We start from the raw sequence: 18,702 nt of genomic DNA on the forward strand, positions 1-18,702 counted from the left end.
ATTAAATGTCACCTCTTCTCAGTCTGCCAAAAAAGCTTGTCTTGTTCTTCCTCTATTTCTGATATCATTTTTATTTTAACATGATTGTTTTTAACCCATTACACACACACACACACACACACACACACACACACACACACACACACACACACACACACACACACACACACACACACACACACACACACACACACACACACACACACACACACACACACACACACACACACACACACACACACACACACAGCCTCAGCTCTCCTCCTGCCTGCCCATTTGTTGTGAGCTGAGTATAACCCTCTCTCTCAGGAGGAGTGTCAATCAGAGCCTCGGCTTCCCTTTCATCTCTCCTTCCTCCCAATGACTGAAGAGAGAGGAGGAGGGAGCACGGCTACATTACCAACATACACACACACTGCTTACATTACACTGTGGAAGCAGTGCGGAGCAGTGGGAAGTCGGTCCACGGCGGTTTTCCTTCTCTACTTCTTTTCTGATTGTTTTATGACTTCTCCTTTTATCCCTCCTGCGTTGAGGATGTATTTTGAAGCCGCGTGCAGCGTTGCTGGTTGTCTTATCTGAGTGTCACAATTCTTCCAGTTGCACATCCATCCTTTACCTTTTCACCTCCAGACGGTGTTTTGGTTTTGTTAGCTCACTTTTTCCCTTACATTTTTCCAAGGACGAAACATCTTCTGCATTGGACCACCGAGGAAATATTTCTCACTTTTATAAATGCACTTTTCATTTTTACTGGACCATATCCGTCGTCGGTTTGGTGTGTGTTGACTGAAAAACTAGTGATGAGATTTTAACTCGTGGTTTGTCTTCCTTTTTTATTTTTGCCTCATGACATTGAGGCGTGCACCGGACTCTCTTTCTGAGCCTTTAAAACTCAAGTGTTTAGGGTGTGAGTTTCTGTGTTTTTTAGTTTAAACACAACCACACACTCCTCCTGTTGCTCCAGTGAAAACACACCGGCAGCGTGTTTGCACGCCGCTTCCTCTCCGACTGACTCGCCGGTCTACGCTCCGGTTAAAGACGGGGACTCGGTTTCGGGGGATTTTAGTGGGAGTTTTCTCCTCCGTAGTTTTGGACAGTGCTGTGCTTTCAGTTTTCTTGGTGAAACAGAGTTAAAAACAAATACAAAATGCCACAGTTATCAGGCGGCAGCGGAGACCCGGAGCTGTGCGCCACGGACGAGATGATCGCGTTCAAAGACGAAGGAGACCCGCACAAGGAGCAGATCTTCGCCGAGCTCAGCCACTCAGAGGAGGAGGGAGACCTGGCAGACATCAAGTCATCTCTGGTCAACGAGTCAGAGAGCAGCCCCAACAGCAACAGCCACGATGTGAGTAATGTAGTGTGTTGAATGATGAGAAAGAGAGGCATCAACTCTGAACTCCAACAGAGAGGAAACAGCCTCGAGAGAAAAGTGTTTTTAATCAATCAAATACCTGGCTTTCATTTAGCTTTTGGCACTGTTTTATTAAACAGTACTCTGGCTTTGTCTGAAAGCTGTGATATATTAAAATATGGGGATTGCTTCAAAGGGCAAATTGACAACAAAGGCCTAGCATTTACTTCCTCCTGCTTTGATTTATATATGTCAAGTATTGTTATACAAAATATGTATTTATATAAAACACAACAAGCTGAGTTCAGGTGCATTTATAACTTCTTTTTTAAATCAAAAGCTTTGATGATACATACTTGGTCTGCACACATTTAGCCTACTCATGTAACATTTGAAATACCCAATAATTATATTGTTGGAAACATTACAGGCATTAATGTGCAGTGAAATTTGAAAAACAAAACGATTTGTTACGATGTGAGAATTGAGGCCTTTTGTGCTGCCTGTGACAATGCAAGCTGAACGTTGTTTGCAGGGGAACACTGTAACCTTCAGCAGTTGTACAAACCAGAACACATTATTAATATAGACAACATATATTAATAATTTATTTTAATGGGCACACTTTGTCAAATAAAACCAAAATGAAAGGGCAGTATTTCCTTTTTTACCCGGATGACATTCTGCTATTTCATTATTGTCGTGTTTGTTAAATGGTTCCCAAGAATGATCTGTGCATACGTTGGGGTTAAGAAAAAAAGATACATGTTTACATCTGAATTTGTTGTTGCCTTTCCTTACTGATAATATAAAAAGGAGGCAATACCGGCAAATCAGTAAAAACAATTGTGTTAATGCATATAGAACTATTATTTATGATGAATTTTTTTATGTTTCTAAAATTATTTATTTCACACCTTATATTCCCAACATGCAATCAGCCAGTTTACAAGCTTCCTCAAGACAGCGTAGTCGACACACGTCACAGTTAAAATGTGTCTTTTCTCCTGCATCAGTCTGCCTGGCTCCATCCTCAGGATACAGGCTGCAGCTTCCCCATCACAAAGTTAGACGGCTCTATTTGTGATTAACCGCAGTGTTAATGACATTTCGGGCACATCCTAACGAGACTGTACATATTCCTCATCGAATGTCCTCGAGACGCACGAGACAGAGGCTGAATGTTAATTAGGAATCCAGTGAAGTTTCCTCTCTCAGCTTGAAGCCATCCTGAGGGGACTGAACTCCTAAAAGAGCTCTTCCCAATTCTGATTCAGAAAGAGAGAAAAAAAAGAAAATTGATGTGCGAAAAGCGTGGTATTTTTTTTTTTTCCCTTCTTCGTCATCTTCTATTTTCATGGGTTGATTTTATTTCACTTTGCACTGAGGCTTTTAATTTGTAACACAAATACACTCCGTTTATTTGAATTTAGAAGAAGGCTTAAACTGAGAGATGAATTTGAGAGTGGACCTATGGTATTGAAAAACAATTTATAATCTCCTTAAGGACACGAAGCTTAATTAAGTGGTTCCATTGAAGCTTTGATGCAGGCTGCTCCATCACCTCTCTAGATGCTAGTGTGTGTGTTCCTGCATTTGTCCCAGCAGTGTTTGTGGGTGTCTGACCGCATCAGCATGTTTGTGTGTGTTGCTGCGTCTGAAGGCCCTCCTAATTGATTCACCATCATTTCAATGTTTAATTCTTTTTTACAGGGAATGAGACAGTCCCAAATGTCGCAAGATTCATATCACGAAAAACACAGAGACCACATGGAAGAAGGTAAGTGACACCGCCTTTAGTGAGAGCTTGTTAAATCAGCATGTTTTATTTGACAGCCAGCATGCAATAAAGCCTGAGATTTTCTGAACAATTCACCGCAGCTTGAGAAGTGGAGGTTTTTAGGGGACAGTGTGAAAAAGTGTCAGTCTCGTTTTCCCCACTTACTCTGTTGGTGCTCTTCTTATCAGAGCCCCTATCCCTGCTGCTCTCGGACAGATAATCTCTGATCCAAGTCTAGTCGGGACATGCTTCACCTTACCTGTTACCTACCTGCTAGATGAGGGTGCCTGCAGAACCAAAGGATAGTTAAATGAAAACATCTCAAGTTTGAATTCTCAGAACAATCATTATAGCACAAGTCTAGAATTGAACATAATTCATAATCGCATTTCTATCTTGTGTTTCTTATTATGCAATTATCCGAATAAACCAATCCCCCACATGCATCAGCTCTTCAGTGCAACACGTTGCTGCCGCTCGGGGGCTCTTTGCTCTCTGGGTATTGTAGTCTGACCCCGCTGCTGCAGGTCATCATTAAGGCTTTGAGGAGGAGTGTGCCTCCTCTTTGTTCCCCTTTCACCCCTCAATAGCATCCCCTCAAACCAAACACTGGCTTTCTTCACAACAAGATCCATGTAGCCATCAGGCAGTATACCACAAACACTCCCAACCCCCCACCCTTAGGCCTTGATACACAGCGCTCGGTTGAGTGGTGAGTGGCGCTGCATTGAGGCCTCTTCGCTTTACAAAGCTCTGCCTCTCGGGTCAAAGGCGTAGAGGAACAGTTGGGGCGTCTCCTGTTTTGACACAGTCTGTATGTTCTTCTAATTGGTGCTAATTGGCGCAGAGGGGCTCCATTGTTCCTCTGTATAATATGACCCTCCTCTCCAAGACGGGAAGAAAGGGCACAAACAAAAGGCCGAGGCGAAATGGGGCACGGGTTAAAGCGATCCGCAGTGATATCATTACAGCGTCCGAACTTTGTTCAGCTGTATCGTGATTTATTAGCTGTAGCGTATTTAGTACATGTAATATTAGTTCATGTTATTAAAGCAAATGGAGCTTTGATAAATACTAAGAAATGTGACTTTTGAAAACACGCAGTAAATTTAACTTATTTATCCTTGTTTTTGTTTGTGTCAGCAAAACTCCAAGACCTGTACAATAAGGGCCATCAGTACCAGGGCTACCCGGGCTACAGTATCATGATGAGCAGCATGAACGACAACTACATGAGCAATGGCTCCATCTCGCCGCCCATGGCCAGAACGGTCAGTACCATATCTCTAAATGTAAATGTTAGCTTATCAGTTTGAATGTATATCTAGAAAAATGACTCCGAAGCTGATTCTATCATTATTGCTATTTTAATTGGGTGGTTTAAAGGTAAGGTTTATGTTTCCTGTTACGATGTTAAACGATGCTAAAAGTGATGCTAAAAGTGCTGATCTGAAACACGAGATTTGTTTTGTTCATGAACACGCGCTTGTGGGATGGTAAGTAAAAACAAGGAGGACAGTCGTGTTGAACTTGCTCAGGTTAAAGTGAAGTTCAAGCGCTTTCTTCGTCTTTCAGATACAAAAATAAAGTGAAGTGAAAAGCGTTGTTTGTGAACTCTGTCATAGTTAAGCTCAAATATCCGTGTGAAGTTACATCAGCAGAACATGTCTGAGGCCCAGGAAGGAAAGCGACTTGTTGCGCTCCGGCCCAGACACTCTTCTACGCTGTCTCAGTTTGAAAACATCTTAGGATCGGTTTTTTCATTGATAAAAACAAATTGAATTCATTTCTATTAAGGAATTAGTCATTTCTATTAAGAATCTTACATTACAAAATCAGCACTTTGAGAAACAATATGGTCTTGAAAATGTGAACTTGTTTCTGGCTCTTATTTTAATAGTTGATTTTGTTTGTAACTTAAAAAGTAAACATTTCAAAGGTTTGATGTTTTCAAGCTGTCTGGCTTTATTTTTCCACTGTGAATTGAATACATTGTGGTTTGAATTGTTGACGCAGTTTTTAGAGCTGTAAAAAACCTCTGTACGGCTGCTCCTCCTTCTCGATAAAGTATTTCTAACTTAACAAAGCTCTATATTATCTAAAGACCGCATTTCTTAACTGGCATAATAACACTTCCCATGTCCATCATGTCCGTGTTGTTGTTACCCTTGTACAATATTTACCCCTGCGTTCTTCCATTGTTGACGTCCTTCCCCTTGACGACCATATGTGACGAGTGGAAACTGAATGCCTGCCATACTTTCCAGAAGATTACCATGAGATATACAGTATTTCTCATCTTGTTAAAATCTTAAGTGTTGCATGTCTACATGACCCGAGTAAAGCCCTGTAATTAGCCCGGCACGACAGAGGAGGCAACACCGTGTGTGTGTGTGTGTGTGTGTGTGTGTGTGTGTGTGTGTGTGTGTGTGTGTGTGTGTGTGTGTGTGTGTGTGTGTGTGTGTGTGTGTGTGTGTGTGTGTGTGTGTGTGTGTGTGTGTGTGTGTGTGTGTGTGTGTGTGTGTGTGTGTGTGTGTGTGTGTGTGTGTGTGTGTGTGTGTGTGTGTGTGTGTGTGTGTGTGTGTGTGTGTGTGTGTGTGTGTGTGTGTGTGTGTGTGTGTGTGTGTGTGAGATCGTCCTTGTAATGGTATTCATTTCAGGCCAGCTGCAGGTCTCTCACTGGCGGCTTCCTGTGTCTGTCCCGTTTGCAAATTTCTCCTCTGAAGACAGACATAAAAACGCAGGGCACACCAGCAGCTGTCCACTTTAATCCTGCTTTGTCCGAGTCTCTGTATCACACTCGGGGAAGACAACCAGCCACAGTCTAGCCATGGTTTGGTGCCCCCGTACAGGAAACACTCACACAATCCCTGGGTTGTTTGTGCTTCTCGCAGGGCACACACGTTAGTTTCATCAGGCTAAAGTCGTGTAACATGAGCCCTGCGTCATTATGAGAATCGGCTTTGGGAGGCAGATGTGATTGTCGGGGGCAGATGCCACATGCTGCGTGTAAAGGAACTTCATTCACACGCAACTCTATCACGGGATGATGTTAAAATTGCATTGCTTTTCCCTCTGCCAGCGTTGCAGAGGGTGAAAGTGGGTGACATTGTAGAGAAAATGTGATTACCTCATGATTTGCTCTGTTCCGAGTGGTTTACGAAGTAGGGGTGTGACGTTTTTTATGGCTCGTTTTCTGGTCACTTTTATCCATCAATCCATCATATTCACGAGAAGCAAGAAGGGTCTGAATGGAGACCAGCTGACTGTTGGAGAGGAAATTACCCCTCACTGCAGATGAATTAGGCCAGGCAGTTAGGCAGTGTAGTCGCTGCCAAAACTTTTAAAGCCCCGCTTTCATTTCATTTACCATGGCTGCTTTTTTCCCCCACCCAATTCCCCCCCCCCCCCCCCCCCCCCTACCCTGTCTTCAATAAAACGGTAGTAGTTTTATATACGTTTCTCTCACTTATCCAATAAAGAGAGCCGGGCTTGGTGTAGGGATCACGGAACATGAGTCTTCTGGCTTTCTCACTGATGTCAGCTCGCTGCCGGCCACCGCAGCCACAGTATCTGCAGGCCTGGGATCGGTTTTCACTGAGATCAAAGGCACATTCTCCCTTTCATTCTCTTCCATCCCCAGCCCCAACGCCGCCCCCAATCCCAGTAGTTTAGATTGATTTCCATTGACCATGACATTCCTGCACATGCAGTACAGTCATGATGGAGCTGTTGGGAGTAGCTGATTGTCAGCAGATTTTCGGGGGCTTCCAGCCTGTTGGGTCGCCTCCACCGCAAGAGAGTTTGGTGTCAAGATGCCTCGTGGTGTTCAGTTGCTAATACACATTGACCACTTCAAAGAAGCAGCGGTGGGTTATGAATACCCTCGTGTTTACGTAAACCTATAGCTGTTTTAGGATGTGGAGTCTGTGGGGTATCCTGAGCAGAGAGTGAAGTGTGTATTCGGGGGTTGATCCACTTGGGAGGTGAATCCTTCTTTACAACAAGCAGAAAAAGCATGGTGTATATTTGACATGCTTGTGCCCGAGTAGCTTAATGTTATTGTCTGGTTTGCATTTATTTATTTTATTCTGGAACATTTGGTTAAATTAGCAGACAATATCTTGATCAGGGTTTTTGTATTGGTTCATAGCATTTGGACTTTTGAGGAATGTGTTTATTTATTTCATTGATGGTCAGACTTAACATGTAATCAGTAATATAGGGCTAAAAGTGTGTGTGTGTGTGTGTGTGTGTGTGTGTGTGTGTGTGTGTGTGTGTGTGTGTGTGTGTGTGTGTGTGTGTGTGTGTGTGTGTGTGTGTGTGTGTGTGTGTGTGTGTGTGTGTGTGTGTGTGTGTGTGTGTGTGTGTGTGTGTGTGTGTGTGTGTGTGTGTGTGTGTGTGTGTGTGTGTGTGTGTGTGTGTGTGTGTGTGTGTGTGTGTGTGTGTGTTTAAAAAGGGGAAGAATAGTTTTGTCTGCCTTATGTGTTTTGGCGACTGTTCTATTGAGAAAGTAAACATGTTTTATTCAGATTGATATTCCTTAACGGTACTGATTACATTTTCAAAGCATTGAGGACGTCCTCACTCTAGGTTTGATGTGTGGAGGAAGACAAGTTCTGTCTGTGTGTTTTGGTTTTGTCTTTTAAATAAGTTGTCCAGCAGCCTCTTGAACTCAAGTGAGGATTTAAAAAGAAAATGACAGCTTCTAAGAAAAGATCCACATGCTCTTGATAGACAGTCCACATTTTAAATGCCCTGAAATCTATTCTCAGAATCTTTTGCTGTTGTCCCACAAACATCCACTTTTGTTAAAATCACCAGCTCCTGTTATACTTCAATGGGTTTAAAGAAACGCTACAACCTCTGAGCTCATGTCATCCTACAAAAACCCTTTGAATAAACGTATAAATGCCTGGTTGACGAGATAAAGACACCACTGCGTGTTCGTGGTTCTGAAATGTTGATAGTGCGGAGATACAGTGCAAGGGTTTTCACCTGACTGTGAAGATGTGTTGGGGATCTCCTGCTGTGTTGGAGAGGTCTTGAGCAACAGCTTGAGGAACGAATAGAATCGCTGATTTCTTCTTCCTTAAAGCCGAGTTTTGCTGCCCTGTCGAGGGGGAGAGTTAGGAGAGCTCCCTCTCCTTTGCCGTGCACTCTTTTTTCCCTTTGGACCTTCAATTGCAGATCCTCATGGCGAGAAGGAGGGGGGTGCAGCGCTGTACTTTCCTTTGATGTAGTGGGAACGTGACGGATCTGCTAACCAGTGTCTCGCAGCGTGGAATCACTAACCCAGGCTTACCTAACGGGATTTGGTAGGACCGCTCTGGTGTCCCTCAGTGCCATGTGTGTCCTCAGCTCATGCCCCCAGCACTACCGTGGAAGATCCCTGTTAAAGAGAACACTACAGTTACCAGCAGCCTTCCATGTCCACACTGAACGTTGAAGATGGCACCTTGTGTAGCTTTTCTTGGTCTCACTATAGGGTGGAAAGTAGCATTTTGTCTTTAAGGAGCTGGACTCCATTGATCATCCCACTTTAGTCTAATTTTCTTTACGTTCGGTCTAAACATGTATATTTTAATCTACAAATAAATGAAGCAGCATATAGTAACTGTCAGAAGCAGACTCATTATTCCCTCATGTATTGCTGTATGTAGCAAATCAGTACATATCAAAGAGTTACGCTAACATTGAGGACATCTGCTGTGCAGCTCCTGTGTGTGTGTGTGTGTGTGTGTGTGTGTGTGTGTGTGTGTGTGTGTGTGTGTGTGTGTGTGTGTGTGTGTGTGTGTGTGTGTGTGTGTGTGTGTGTGTGTGTGTGTGTGTGTGTGTGTGTGTGTGTGTGTGTGTGTGTGTGTGGTGTGTGTGTGTGTGTGTGTGTGTGGTGTGTGTGTGTGTGTGTGTGTGTGTGTGTGTGTGTGTGTGTGTGTGTGTGTGTGTGTGTGTGTGTGTGTGTAGGACAGCAGCAGGGACCTCACACAGAAGAAACACTTGGCGTCTCGGAGTCTTTGTAGTGCCGCTGGGTCGTGGTGTTTTATAAAAAGCGCCGTTAACGCCAAGGTTTCTCATGGTCCTCCGCTGCATGGTGATGCTGGTTGACACAGTTACTCCATATGCACGGGGCTAATGACGCCATGTGGTTGCAATCACCTTATCAGTGTGTTTCATCTTGTTGAATGGAGCTCAGCGGACTGATTTGTCGACCAGGACCAGGAGATATGCATCGATGTGTAAGATGAGAACCAGCAATAGGACGATCCAGGTTTAAGTGTATGGTGGATTTAGTGTTCTTGACTGATTTAAGCATAAAGAGAGTTTTATTTCTATATGTTTATACTCTTAATAAGATGATGAAACAAAACAAAAAGTGTTTTGTGTTCTTGAAGTATTGTCATTCTTCTAAAATAAAACTGACATCACATAAAAAACGCAGAGAAGGCACGAAGGTAAACGAAGATAAAACCCAGCTATAGATCATCGGCAGTGGCTCAGGGGGTAAATGGGTGTCTACTGTCTACCGGTTTAGGTTTCCATGGCAAGATACTTAACCCCAAATTACTACTGAAGCCATGTCTATGGTGTTGAGTGGAAGTTGCTTTAGATTAATACGCCAGCTAAATGACATACGATGTATCAAGTCATTGAATGTCCAAAGTGCTGAAAACGTGTGAGAAAAGCAATATGGAGTGTCATGGTCGTGAGCGTGACATGCAGGCGCACACTTAACCCCGGTTGATGTTTATTTTGGGCATGTGTTACCTCTCAAAGCGAAGCACTCGTACATGATGACACTTTTCTTCGCTCCCCATCCTCCCACTGAATTGGGAGAAGCTTAACCAATCAAGCGGTGCAGCCTGGAGCCAGCCAGTCAGGCTTTCTATGGACGACAACACCTGCTCGGAGGACTTCACTCCTCACCAGCAGCCTGCCACTGATCTCCAGGGTCAGCGGAGGGCCCCGCCAAGGTTGTCCCCTATGCCCAATTCTCTTTGATTGGCCTGGGTGTGGACTTCCTGTAAGGGTGGATCAGAAATGGAGACAAGGGGGCGGTGTGTGCATGTGTGGAGTGTCAATTTGTTGCGCAACTGACGTAAGTGTTGTTGTTGTGCTTTTTTTTATTGGCTTTCCGAACTAGTTTTATGGTTGGTAGGTTGTTTCATACAAAATGAAGTTAATTGGCCCCTACAGCACGCATTTCCTTGACCCGTCAGTCTTTAAACCGCTTGACAGAAGTCCCTAAAAGCTGATCACAGCACCTCACTGTTCCCTGGTACAGTCATAAAGTGAGTAAAAAGATAAATAGCTTTATTGACCTCATCCTGACAGCTCGTAGGTCTATAGAGGCGAGCAGTCTTCCAGCTAACTGCAGCACGAAGGAACAATAGGACCACAGGAGTGAAACACGGGTGCAAATCCCGCCGGCTGTGTCCAGACTTCAGAGGAGCTCAGACAGCCCTCACTTTGTCCGGCTAAGAAACGCAGCTATGATCAATAGCTGCTCTGTTTTGTATGAAGTTGGTCAGTCTCTGGCACGCTCTTTCCCTCCCTCCTTCTCTTTGCCGTTTCATATTTTTCAGAAGCTCATTATTTCGTTGCTGCTGTGGGTGTGAGTGCTAAAGAGGCTCACATGCAATGTGTATCTGACAGCGCTGAAATATTAATGGTCCCCAGTGTAGGAGGCTTGGTATAGGGCCTGCATAGTTACAGTACAAAGGGTGCCTTCTCGCCACCAGGCTTTATTAGCAGAGCTGCTAAATGAATGGATGGATATATCTTTCTTCATTTCTCCTTTTTGTTTTTTTGCGCTAAACATTGGACTGCTTTCTGTTCTTCTAACAATTTGCAACACATACACTAAACGGGTATACGGTGGAGATTCACTCACACACACACATTGTGTCAGAGCTACTGAGCTCTCCGTGGGAGGACAAAGAGGAGGGCTTTTGCTATCAGTTCATTTTGTGTGGTCTCGGCTATAAAAAAACACGCTGTTCTTTGACTGTGAAAAAAGCCTGTCTTTAATTTTTGGGGAACCCATAAAAGTTAGTCGCTCCTTTCATATCTGCTGCACAATTGAAAACAAATGCTACATTCTCCCCTCCTCTCCTTTGAACTGGGCAATTATGGAGTTGTGAAAATAAAAATCAGTCTGTAGATCTCTTTACCCCCCTCTCTTTCTTTTCCTTCTCCCCCTCCTTCTCTCTTTTTTCTCTCCTTCCCCCTCTTGTTTTTGAAGAAACCGAGGGGGATCACTGATGTCAAAGTCAAAACCAAGAGCATTAAGAAAACTGGCGAAATGCAATACAGCTGCAATCCGACATGACGCTAGAAAATAGGGCTGAGGAGCAGAAAGCCTCTCTCCCGTATTCCCAGGGCGCGCAACTGCTCCCGGCCTTGGCTTTGATCTCTTCAAAGCCTCCTGCCTCCTACTAGATGGAGAGTCTTGGCTGCCGCTCGTGAGCGCTGGAGAGAGGCAGGCAGGGAGGTGGGGTTTTTTTTTTGTGGGGGGAGACGTCGTCTTTTCCTTTCCACGGCTGAAATCAATCACGGTGCCGAGGCAATTATGTGTAATTCAACCCCAGCCAGATTAGTGACTCTTGTTACCTGAGCGACCGGGGCTCTGTAATCTGTGAGACACACCGGCCTCACCAGCAGAGGAGAAGCCAGGAACAGACAGGGGCACTTGAGGGAAAGGAGGGGAGAGGTGCTGAAAAGCAGGCTGCCATGCTGCTGTCCAGCAGAGCAGAAAATCACAGTACAATGGACTGATTACACTTGCAGATGTAGCCATATTTATGATGAGGCGGCGGACGGAGAGAAAAGAAAGGAGGACGAGTGCTGATTGCCATGGAGATTGCTAGTTAGTGTGCTAACTAGCCGGCTCTCTTTTGTGTTAAAACATGTGCGTAATGTCACCTCCACTGTGCTTCCAGTCCTCCCCCGCCACCCGCCACCCTGTCCCCCCTCCAGTGCCATATCTCTATCCCTCATGCCCTCCACAGCCGGCTCCGAAATGCAAGCTCGGCCAAGGCTCCTGCCCCAGGCGCCCAATTTACTACGGCTGGAGAAAAACTCAGTGGCCCCAAGTTACAGAGGAAAACAGCCGAGCTGAATGCTGCTCTTTCCCTGCAGGTTGTCTGATCTGTGCAACTGTTTCAGTGTCTTAACACGCAGCAGTGGAACAATTTACACCCTTGTGCTTTTTTGTTATGTGGCTTACTGAGGAGATTTATCCCAATTATGTTTTCTCCTAGTTTAGGCAAATCTAGAACAGGGTAGGAGTTCGATGCTCATGACTAATACCACCCAGCGTACGTTATGAGATTATTTATTCGTATGACTTTTATTTTAAGTCTATGATGATTTCATGTTGGTATAAGAGACAATTAATTGGAAGTTCGGTAGAGGGCAGACGAAAAAGAAAGCTTTGCATTATTGTTGCTTTAATTAGAAATATATGATTGCCTTGGCTTTTATTCTACGCTCGGTTGTAACAGCTGAGGGATGAGAACAAGGCTTTGTTTTTTTCCTCGGCAGTCACTTGATGCAGGATGATGAAACCCACAAAGATATCTAGCAAGAATGTGTTTGTTCATCTGATGAGCTCGCCTTGTGCTCCATGTTTTTCTTTTGATCATCAGACTGCTTGGTCGGTGATTGAAGGCACTTATTTTTTTCTCGTGGGATGTATACATCGAATAAATTACATATACCGTCCCGTAATAACAGAACGTCGATGATCAGGACCTTGATGTCTGCGATAGTTTTAACAAGGCAGGCTGACAGGGAAGTGGAGCTGACTCTAAAAATATAAAGGTCACGCTGAATGGATTATGTGGCATCAATGGAGCCACCGTCCAGCTCAGCAGGAGCCCTTAAATCCACTCGCAGCTATAGCCCCTCGGCTCTGGGGCCAGGTGACGCTTTTCATGTCCTCCAATGGAGACATCACAGAGGCATCCTCCACTTTGAGTTGCCCGTCATCAAACGATGCATCAAAACATCAAATCAATCCACCCCCACCTTATCTGTCTTTTGATATGGGGGAAATGGAAGTGCCCAACACACACGCCATACACCACAAATCTACATTTCTGTTTCTCCCATTGGAAACATTGACACTCTTTACTGAAGCCATACTAGAGTTTAATGGTAGAGGTGGACTTTTTATTTGAAAAGTTCAACAGTGATTAGCTGACCTGGGATCACAAAACCACTCAAATTCGCCTTGCTTGTTGTTTTTTTAATAAAATGGTAAAACAGGTTGTCTATGGGATTACAATAGGATTACTTTTGTCTACAGATATTAGTACTTTAAGCCAGTGGTTCTCAAATGGGGGTACGTGGACCCCTAGGGGTACGTTGGAGTACTGCAGGGGGTATGTGAGATTTATTTTTATGTTAATGAAAAAAAAAAATAGATAAATATACCAATTTTAGGAAAGGTAACGAAGTTTGAGCAGTGTGGGTTTTATATTAATAGACTAGAGTTACACATATTTCAAAACAGGAAGTGTAATAGCTGCAGTTTGCCTCCCTGTCAGAATGACAAAGATCGTCAGTGAAGCACACGCCCATGTTTCACTACATTGTACAACTTATTAAAAAGATCAGTTCAATACAACTAATGTCATCTTAGTGTTATTGCTTGATATTAAAATTGGTTGGCCATGAATTTAGTGATGGATTGTAAACATTTGAAATGTAGCATTTAAGTGTTTCTCAGTTACAAGGTTGTTGTTTTAATAAATCAGACACCGATGGTGCAGCGCTGCACTGTACCTCTTTACAGTATATAGGCTTTTTCCGCTAACAAATACTTGTTGCGCTGATCAGGGGGTACTTGGCTGAATTTCTTTTTCAAAGGGGGTACATTATTGAAAAAAGTTTGAGAATCACTGCTTTAAGCTATACTTCTTCAATTCTGCTTTTTGAGATACCAATAATGTGTGTGAACATGGTTTAATTAACACTGTAACGATAACTTGTCAAACGATGTTGAATTAAAGGAAAGACCAACCACATGTTGACTGTAGTAACCTCTATCAATAACCTCATTACATCGGTTAGCCTGATTGATTAGTTAAGATTTCCGGGCATTTTAACTGCCCTGTACTGCAAACTACTTTTAGTATTTTCCTAAATGAACTGCTTATTAGGTTTTGGAATTATCAAATGATCTGTTGAATTTCCAATCAATTACAAATTATAATGCTAAGTGTTATATCAAATGATTGGTTGTTTTATCTGACCAATTGCCCCAATCCCAAAACAGCTCAACTCATTCAATCTTACATTTCTTTCTTAACACACCAATGAGATTATATTAAAACAGTTAAGCAGACCACTATGTATAAATCCAGCTAAGGGCTGAATTACAACCTCAGCGTATTCATTGTTTGGTTTATCAATCTGTTTGTGTGGCGTCAGGTGCACGAGTGTGCCTCGTAATGTTGCTGTAACCATATGCCCTGAGCCTAAGGAGCCCCTTTTGTGCTCCAAAGATTCACCATTACCATTTCTTTAGAGGTATCGAGGGATAAGCAGATGTTGTCGGTTGCCATGTTGTACATGGTCATTGTTTTGTTTGTATTATAGCCCACAAACACCCTGCCACAGAGCTAATTGATGGGGTGGAGATTTCATGTGACCGTTCAGATCCTTGGAGAGGTTCTTCAAGTGTTCCCTGCTTCTGTGGGGACGGAGAAAAGCCATTTGTTCGGAGGGGATCAGATTTGAATAGCTTTTCATTCAGATCTTAACAGGGGCGTGTGCGGCCGGCTGGAAAGAAACCCTGAAATGTGTGGTTTGATTAATGACTAATTCCAGGCTGAAAGGCAGTTGTTGGTAGTCTTTACCACTTAATCCCTTAAAACGAGGAATCACACCCAAACAGTGGGCTGCTGGTATTGTTGTACAGTCTATAAGGTAAAGGAGCTGAAAGGTTTGCAATGTGATCCACTGCCATGAATGCTCTTAGCACTGTGGCCTGATCCTTGCCTCATTATACACTGGACCAAAACAGATATATGGGTTGTAACCTAATGAAGAAAAATCTGGGTGTTGATCTAAAAAGATATACGTTTAGAAGATAAAGGTGTAAAGCTTTCATTGGCAAAAAGGGAGCATTGGTATATACAGTGGGGCAAAAAAGTATTTAGTCAGCCACCAATTGTGCAAGTTCTCCCACCTAAAAAAATGAGAGGCCTGTAATTTTCATCCTAGGTACACTTCAACTATGAGAATCAGAATTGGGGGAAAGAATCCAGGAAATCACATTGTAGGATTTTTAATGAATTAATTGGTAAATTCCTCGGTAAAATAAGTATTTGGTCACCGACAAACAAACAAGATTTCTGGCTCTCACAGACCTGTAACTTCTTCTTTAAGAGCCTCCTCTGTCCTCCACTTGTTAACTGTATTAATGGCACCTGTTTAAACTCGTTATCAGTATAAAAGACACCTGTCCACAACCTCAAACAGTCACACTCCAAACTCCACTATGGCCAAGACCAAAGAGCTGTCAAAGGACACCAGAAACACAATTGTAGACCTGCACCAGGCTGGGAAGACTGCATCTGCAATAGGTAAGCAGCTTGGTGTGAAGAAATCAACTGTGGGAGCAATTATTAGAAAATGGAAGACATGCAAGACCACTGATACTCTCCCTCGATCTGGGGCTCCACGCAAGATCTCAGCCCGTGGGGTCAAAATGATCACAAGAACGGTGAGCAAAAATCCCAGAACCACACGGGGGGACCTAGTCAATGACCTGCAGAGAGCTGGGACCAAAGTAACAAAGGCTACCATCAGTAACACACTACGCCGCCAGGGACTCAAATCCTGCAGTGCCAGACGTGTCCCCCTGCTTAAGCCAGTACATGTCCCGGCCCGTCTGAAGTTTGCTAGAGAGCATTTAGATGATCCAGAAGAGGATTGGGAGAATGTCATATGGTCAGATGAAACCAAAATAGAACTTTTTGGTAAAAACTCAACTGGACGTGTTTGGAGGAGAAAGAATGCTGAGTTGCATCCAAAGAACACCATACCTACTGTGAAACATGGGGGTGGAAACATCATGTTTTGGGGCTGTTTGTCTGCAAAGGGACCAGGACGACTGATCCGTGTAAAGGAAAGAACGAATGGGGCCATGTATCGTGAGGTTTTGAGTGACAACCTCCTTCCATCAGCAAGGGCATTGAAGATGAAACGTGGCTGGGTCTTTCAGCATGACAATGATTCCAAACACACCGCCCGGGCAACGAAGGAGTGGCTTCGTAAGAAGCAGTTCAAGGTCCTGGAGTGGCCTAGCCAGTCTCCAGATCTCAACCCCATAGAAAATCTTTGGAGGGAGTTGAAAGTCCGTGTTGCCCAGCGACAGCCCCAAAACATCACTGCTCTAGAGGAGATCTGCATGGAGGAATGGGCCAACATACCAGCAACAGTGTGTGAAAACCTTGTGAAGACTTACAGAAAACGTTTGACCTCTGTCATTGCCAACAAAGGGTATATAACAAAGTATTGAGGAACTTTTGTTATTGACCAACTACTTATTTTCCACCATAATTTGCAAATAAATTCTTTAAAAATCAGACAATGTGATTTTCTGGATTTTTTTTTTCTTCTCATAGTTGAGGTATACCTAGGATGACAATTAGGGATGCACGATATTGGTTTTTTGAAACCGATACCGATAACTTCCTGCTTCTCAAGACCGATAATAAAAATTACGCCACTAATTATTTTAACACGATTAACGCATGTGTATTTTTTTTCCTTGGCCGCCCCGTAGTTTCAGAGCGCATCGAGTTTAAAATACCATCTACAAGCTGATGCTGACAGCTCCGCTCCTGCCGCCCGCTTGTGGCAGACCACACTTCCACGCTCACCGGCAGGCACCGACTGGCCATCTGGAGGACCGGGAGGGTGTGTGTATGTATGTGTGGCCCGAGCGAGCGAGAGAGAGACCTTACGTGCATTGTTGTTGTTAGCATCTGGTGCTAGCTAGCTGCGCTAATGGAGATAAGGAGCTGTTTAAATGAAAACAGAGGAGCGACATTTCGCCACAACTGCGCAGAGCACTTGACTTTATGCAGGCAGCCAGACAGTGGGACATTGTACGAAAAGTCAGCACACTCAGCATGGATAGTGCGCAACATGATTGCAGCGTCCAGGCAGCTCCGGTTCGAGCATATGCCTTGAGTTGCAAAACTGGCAAACTTCTTGCCTTTTTCAAAAGCCTCGTCGATAGGTAAAAGCCCCGGTGCCTTTGCAGCTGGCTTTGGATTTGCCGCTAGTTTAGCAGCGCAGGCGTCTTCGTACGCTTTTAACACAGCATCGTAGCGATGGCGATGTTTCAGGTGACTGATCAGGTAGGAAGTATTGTAGCTCGTTGCCTTTTTCCCTCCTCGTGGAACTTCTGCATTGCATTTGTTACAAATAGCAAGCAAACTTTCCAACTCTGAAACTTTGAAATAGTCCCATACCACCGACGACATGTTTGTTTACTGTCCTGGCATCACGGCCGCACACCATTTACGTCACAGCCAGGCATGAGTTAGGGAGCGCTGGATTTGTGAAGAACTCCCCTCTTCCTAAACCACTAATACCACAGTACTGGCAAAACGGGAGGAGCCGAGTGAAAAACAAGCGCCCCTCATCCCAATCCACCCACACCGCAGTACTTTTTTCTTTTTTTTTACCCAAAAAATATATTGTATATTATCGGGGCTATTAATACTTGTATCGGGTTTATCGGGATGACGTCATAATTCCTATTATCGGACCGATAATTATCGTGCATCCCTAATGACAATTACAGGCCTCTCTCCTCTTTTTAAGTGGGAGAACTTAAACAATTGGTGGCTGACTAAATACTTTTTTGCCCCACTGTATCCTTTATTTAATCAGGTCAAAAGTCCCATTGAGATTTAAATCAGTTTTTCAAGAGCGACCTGGCCAAGAGGGCAGCATGAACAATGTTACAACAGATAAAACACAGACGATACAGGGAGACGAATACAGCTGTCGTAAAACACAAATGAAATTGCACATTATCCAGTCAATATGCACATCAAATCATTCGATCATGTGACTACAGGGTCAAAAGTTCACAACGAGGCCACCTGAGGCAATGTGGCTTCCTGTGACCTGCCGTTTTCAAAGCATTACATAACCTATAGCCCTTCCACAAGGAATTTTCACAAACATCAGGCATTTTTCTTTACACTTTTTTTATTTTTCCGTTACGCCGTCAATGGCACTGGCTCACTAACCCATCAATATTTGTATTCTTTGTATTCTTGCACGTTGTGTCGGTGGGTGTGCATCAGTCTGCTTGAGGAAAACTAGGTCAATACTCTCTACAGCTCAGGCAGAAGCAGCTCTCATTCAAGTCACCTCCCCATCCACATTTTCCAAGTGTGTGCCATTGAAAACCTTCCCCGCGAAAACACGGCAGCGCCTCGACATCCTGTCTGCCTTCCTTCGTCCAGCTCTCCCTGGCTAGCTTGCAATGCTAATATTTACCCCTTCCTTTCCGTAAGGCGTAATGTGCGAT

At 43.9% G+C, this 18,702-nt stretch overlaps 1 protein-coding gene across 5 annotated transcripts in view; it reads left to right on the plus strand.

Moving 5' to 3' along the window:
- The window catches only part of lef1 (lymphoid enhancer-binding factor 1), a 106,727-nt gene that overhangs the window by 61,257 nt on the left and 26,768 nt on the right, over positions 1-18,702 (plus strand). Inside the window, exons 5-7 of one of the 5 annotated variants that reach the window (XM_034087062.1) lie at positions 1,160-1,351; positions 3,071-3,137; positions 4,281-4,408. In XM_034087062.1, coding sequence (XP_033942953.1) covers positions 1,160-1,351; positions 3,071-3,137; positions 4,281-4,408 — 387 coding nt within the window. Of the gene's footprint in view, positions 1-368; positions 1,352-3,070; positions 3,138-4,280; positions 4,409-18,702 lie in introns of those variants that run through there. The other 4 variants (XM_071203579.1, XM_034087089.2, XM_034087137.1 and 1 more) reach the window with 4 other exon arrangements.

Source organism: Pseudochaenichthys georgianus, chromosome 1, assembly GCF_902827115.2.
Source record: "Pseudochaenichthys georgianus chromosome 1, fPseGeo1.2, whole genome shotgun sequence".
Taxonomy (NCBI): Eukaryota; Metazoa; Chordata; class Actinopteri; order Perciformes; family Channichthyidae; genus Pseudochaenichthys; species Pseudochaenichthys georgianus.